Source organism: Juglans microcarpa x Juglans regia, chromosome 7D (assembly GCF_004785595.1).
Source record: "Juglans microcarpa x Juglans regia isolate MS1-56 chromosome 7D, Jm3101_v1.0, whole genome shotgun sequence".
In the NCBI taxonomy this organism is placed as follows: domain Eukaryota; kingdom Viridiplantae; phylum Streptophyta; class Magnoliopsida; order Fagales; family Juglandaceae; genus Juglans; species Juglans microcarpa x Juglans regia.
In genome coordinates, this window is record NC_054606.1 from 1713860 (window position 1) to 1719677 (window position 5818).

A 5818-nucleotide genomic window follows, 5' to 3' on the forward strand; every position below is an offset into this window, starting at 1 on the left:
AACTCCTATTTTCCTTACTATTACTAATATCTATACTTAAAAGTTTTTTTTTATTAGGATCTTGCTTATATCCTTCAAGAAAAATGTCAAGGAAACTTGTGATGCTCAGATTCCAGAAGGCAGAAGTCCATTTAGACAACAAAACGAATCGGAAAAGCGTGTATTTTTGCTAGTGAACAAGCTCCGATGGATCGATTGATCGAATGTGTGGATGGGACAGAGAACTTTTCATTAAAGTGTTTGGCCTCCTCTCTTCGGCAAAAAAGCGTGGTTATAGTACAGGAGTATGGATCATGACAAGAAGGTGAGTTACTCCGGCTAAGAGCTCAACGATCCTTTTTTCTTCAAATGAATGCAGTCATTTTGTAAATTGGAACGACGTACGTAAGCGTAGTATTAAAAAGTGAAAAAGAACGGATCAGAGACAGGCCAGACTCCGCCAAATATAGATAAGTAATGGTACGTACGTAAGGATTCTTGTTGATGCCCGTAATTGGAACTCAAGCTTTTATGGATGTCGATCGATGACAGAGAGTTCCGCCAACTTCTCTCGTTTTAACGTTTGATCTGGAGGATTCTCCGTTTGAGTGACGTTTTGAGGGAGGGAGGAGTCATGATTGTTTTTTAATTTTAAACACATCAAATCAAAATTAAAATTAAAATAAATATTTAAAAAATAATATTTTATAATTAGAAGGTTGTAGAAAAATTGTAAATGAGTAGTTATTTTATCATTTTCCAGTTAATAAATTACTACAACGAAAATGATATAAGACTAACTGTATTACACTTTGTTTACAACTGAATATAAAATATTATTATTTTGTTTATTTTGAATTGCTGCAAGTATTAAATTTTTGAGTAAAGCTAGGAGCCGGACGGGTGAGAATGGTAGATTTACACCATTCAATAAACACATGACACGTATGGTTTTGTAGTGAATGCAAAATAAATTTGATTATAGACAAATAAATCCTGTAACCTTCAGACCCTTCCCCTCCCCATTTTTGTTTCTCCACCTCAGTCGCCTCTCTCTCTCTCTCTCAGCTTGAACTCTCTTTCTCACCCCACAGGTGCATAAGTGCTCTCCCTCTCCCCTCAATCGATCTCCCTTTTAATTTGGTTTCGAATTTTGATATTCAACTTGCTCAAATATCAGCTCCTTCCCTCGTACGTTTTGGACGAAAAGGAGGTCATAGGCTCAAGATGAACTGTGTGCATGTTAAATTCAATAATAAAAAAGTGTTTAGGGTTTTCGTTGTTAATGAAATTACTTACTAGTTGTTGTTTATATATTTTCGATGAAATGGAAAGGGCTTTTAGGATTTTTATAAATTCTTTGTACATTAGTTCTTCCTTTTGTTTCTTCCCAGTTCTGATACAGAAACACCCTCCATTATTATCGTGAGCAAGCAATGCATATACAAATTTTCTCTAAAAGAAAATAAATAATAATTTCTATTTTTGAACAATAAATGAGAGAGAATCAGAATGAACATTTTGAGCATTTCTGTATAGATAGTGCTATTGAACGAACATGTTGTTTGGGTTGTGTTTTCGTGCTCTTTTTTTTTTTTTTTTTTTTTCTTTTTTTTTTTTCTGGCCGATTGGAACTTCAAGAGGGCGAGGACGTTGGGCATTTGTCGAGGTATTGTAGATAGGGAGGGGGAGGGGGAGGGAGAGGGAGAAGAAATCGTTGTTGCGAGAGGAAGGGGAGAGGAATGTTGCTGATGAGTGTGGAAAGGTTTTCCTGCATGTAGGTGTAGAAAAGGAGTTTTTGCAACTCCTACGTGGCACATTTTCGTTGGTGGGTGTAAAAATATAAAATGCAACTTCCGGCCTTGAGGTTTTCTCAAAATTTTTGAACTATAATAAAAAATATTAATATTTTAATATATAATAACAGTTAAATTGTTATATAATGGACCGTGTATTATTGTTTGTCGGAAATTAATAAATATATAACTTTTTTTATAACCTTTTATACAATAATTTAGAATCTGGCATTGGATTATTATGTATGTATTAAACGATGTGAAAATAGATTGGCAATCCGATTCATCATATGCTGCTAAATCTTCATCCGAATTTAGGGATTTTAAATATACAGGCCCCTATATCATTCATATTTAATGATCATTTGTCTTTAATTGGCCCCCGCAACACAAGGGTTAATTCATTGAAACATTACAATTGTTTCAAATAGTTCTAGCATACTGCGATATATATGACAATTACACAGCACAGAAACTAAACAGGAACTTACTGCATAAGAAAATTCAGAAAGCTCAACCTTGAATCACTTGAGATAAATCAAGTTTTACTTCCAACTCCATTTTTCTTTCAAGCCAATCAAACAATGGAGGACACCCAAAAATACCAATCGAAGAAGCATGTCCAAACTATCTTGCACTGAAAACAGGTTCTGCATCCAAGGTCGGTTGTGTTCTTCTAGTGAATTTGAGAAGCAAACCTTCTGAAGAAAGACCAGGTACTTTCAGATCCCTGGACAGTAAATTTAAACAAGGAAATTAAACAAAACTACTTGCGAATAAAACCAAGAGTATATTGAGAGGGAAACGATGACAAGAAAAAAAAATTGAACCTGATGTATGGCAGTAAATCCTTCCATTCCCATTTTGGCCGCTCTCTGAAAAGGATGGAGAAACGCTCAGCAGGTGAGAATGGCAGAGAAGAGACACTAAAGGCACGAACCCATGTCTCGACGCCAAGCCTCTCCGTCAAAACTTCACCTTCCAACATGTCGAAACTTGCTCGCATCCCTTCTGGAATCTTCTGCATCCACTTCGCCATGAAAGTATCCATTTTCCTCTTCCCTTCTTTCAGAATTTCTCTTGCAAAATGCACGCATACCCGCCTCTCATCCAACCTCCACACACGTTTGTCTACATTCTCATCCACCTTAGTACCGTAAACGTGCAAACAATGGCGTGCAAGTTTTTGAGGGAACCCATCTGATTCCAGCATACTCACTACTTCATCCTCATTAAGTAAATCAAGTGACCAATCATTTAGTACTGAATCGTGTAAGAGCATGCTCAGAATCGTGTCCATGTACTTATCATCAACAATTCTCCAATAACCACCGATCTCTACCGCTGAAAGAGCCTTTAATGCAGACCTCAGTTCCTCATCACTAGCTTGAACCTGTTCAACGAGATCATCCCATTTATACAGTCCTGTATAACTTTTCTCTGTCTCTTCTAAATCCTCCATTTCAATGTCCTCCCCAAATCTATAAGGATTCACAGAGAGAAGCAACTTAAGCTTGTCAAGTCTTGGAGCAACTTCAACAAGCTCCATGTTACCAGGTGCACTTTTGATGACAGACGCAACGACTTGTTGATCATAATCTTTCCCAATACAATCCAAAGAATTTTCACAAAATTCTGATTGATCAGAAGGGGGTATAAGGAATACCGAATTGGAAGTCCCAACAAACTTCACTGCATAAGTTTTTGACCTAGTGCAAAGAACTGCATCTTCATCAGGTTGTCCTCTTAAAGTTATCCTGGAAAATGACACCTTAGATGAGATTAGATTTATGAGAAGTTTGAAATCAGGAGTAGCTTACCTTTGTTGGAGGACCTCTGGGAGAAGTTTCTCATCAAGCTCAAGGAGGATCAGATCATCATGAGGACCAAACAAAGGGTGATAGGCAATAGAAATTGAAGAGCTGGGTGGTAGATTTAGAATTGCTTCTGCTCCACTGCAACCTAGCTGCGGTTGTTCCATCTCTGCCTCTCTTTCTCTCGCTTAGGATTTGTGATAACAAAGTGAGAATAGATTTATGTTAAAATATACTCCACAAATACTCAATTGCAAACAATATCTCCCGCCCAATTTAATCTTCTTTTAATATATCTTATTCATGCTCCACAAATTAGTATAGAACACACATGCAATGAGATGAAAGACATGCCTGGAAAAAAGTCTAATACATATAACAGTCATGGTCATAATTGGCCCAAGTAGTATACCAAAAGATATGGGATGAACATTCAAAAGAGACCACCATCAATCCTACTGATAAGCAGATGCCAACAAGCATATACATGATCACTGTAAGGATCCACTTCGGATTTAGAGGCCTTGTACAGATTTCAGGCCTAAATCGAACAAACCCTCACATTATGATCACAATAAATTCCTGTTACACAACAATTGACGCTTTTTTGAAAATAATAAAATAAATGTCGAAATTTGAAACCAACCAAGTAAAAGTTGCCAGTTTCTCTTTGTATCTTGGTTTTCCCACGGTTACCCCGCAACCAAACAGTACGTTTACAGATAGGCGAATTCGGAAGGAAGAAAATATGAACGGGCAATTCACATGTTCAACCTGGAGAAAAATCTAGAAGAAATTAAAATCTAATAGTTACCTGACAAGTATGTTCAGTTTTTTCAATGAATGATTTCACACAAAAAGAAAAAGAAAATCTGAATCAAAGGAGATAATAAGAAAAAGTTTGAACTTACGTTTTGAAAAAGTTTGCCCAGTTTTATCTGTTCAGAGCTTTGCCGGACAACGTCGCTGCTTAGTGCTTAGTATGCTTCAGATGCTAGGGTCTCAGACGTTGTGAGGGCGTAGAAAAGTGAAGCTCCGCTCTCCAAAGGTTCAAAAACTCCATAGCTTTGATAGCTCTGTTTTCCTTTTTTAATTTTTAATTTTTAATTTTTTTCCTTTCTTCTTCTCGTTCTTTTTGGCGGCTTTTCTAATTCTTATTCCCGCCACTGGATGGAACTAGGGCTGGAGTGGCAAAACGGGCGGGTACGTAGGCCCAAATGCAGTCCATTTAGTTTGGGTCGGACTAAACCCACTGATCCACCAACCCAGCAAAGTTACAATGCCCACGTAACATCATACATCTCATAGGTATACATCAGTTATTAGAAAACATAGAATTAAAAAAATTAAATCAATTTTTTTTATTAATTACCGACCTTTTAAAAACTTTATCGTAACGAAATATTCGTTGTACTGAACCAGATTTTTTTGTACCATTTCTTATTCAAGCTACTGTATTTTTTAGGTCAATTTTAAATGAGGCTGCCCCATTTATCGTCACCATGTTTTTTTCCCTGCAAACTGCATTGAAGTTTGAACGGTGTAAGATTAGCGATCCAGATAATTATGTAAAGTAATTATATTTTTTATTTTATTTTATTAATGTATTTTATTTTATTTTTTTTAATGGTTAAGAAAATGTCTATTAATAAATTTATATATTTTTTAATGATTAAAATTTTTAAAAAATCCATTTACACCGGAATGCATGAATATTTGATGTACACCTACCAACAACAATTTTTATACGAAATGTCGTTATCCAAATGAATGGACCACTATTGGCCCATTCATTATTAAAATGGAAAGAATGGGCCAATAGTATTTAATGCATCACCGCCAAGTAAGGAAACAGATCTTTAACTTGTTTAATATTTTTAAGATAATGTTAGATATATCATATAGTTTTAAAAGGTGTGTACACCATTTTTTTTTTTATAAATTGTGAGAATTATTATTAAAAAAATTATTTTAATTTTAAATTTATCAATTTTCTTTTTTTTGAAAAAATATACGACACTTATACTTGACTACAGAGTCTTTCTCGCGTAAGGTGTGATTGTGAAGACTCCACGTCTCCACAACCTTTGTCCAAGTCTACTGTACTCTCCCATCCATCCATCCATCCATCCATTCCACGACCCTAAAGTCAAAGATCACCGCGACCTATGTACCGTACAAATAAAATATAAAAAAGAAATACTTCATCACAAAAATTATGTAAAATCA

At 35.6% G+C, this 5818-nt stretch overlaps 1 protein-coding gene across 3 annotated transcripts; it reads right to left on the minus strand.

The window, feature by feature from the left end:
- Positions 1-2067: 2067 nt before the first annotated feature.
- LOC121240014 (sister chromatid cohesion protein DCC1) lies at positions 2068-4704 on the minus strand. Of its 3 annotated transcripts, XM_041137446.1 has the most exons (5): positions 4501-4704; positions 4005-4375; positions 3596-3777; positions 2606-3532; positions 2068-2505 (listed from the first exon to the last, which is right to left on the minus strand). In XM_041137446.1, exons 2-5 carry the CDS (start codon positions 4020-4022, stop codon positions 2403-2405), a joined length of 1230 nt encoding a protein of 409 aa, XP_040993380.1. In that variant the 5' UTR covers positions 4023-4375; positions 4501-4704; the 3' UTR covers positions 2068-2402. The 3 variants fall into 3 exon arrangements, with proteins under 3 accessions (XP_040993380.1, XP_040993381.1, XP_040993379.1); XM_041137447.1 differs by lacking the exon at positions 4005-4375 and having other exon boundaries at positions 3596-3776; XM_041137445.1 differs by lacking the exon at positions 4501-4704 and having other exon boundaries at positions 4005-4494.
- Positions 4705-5818: the final 1114 nt, after the last annotated feature.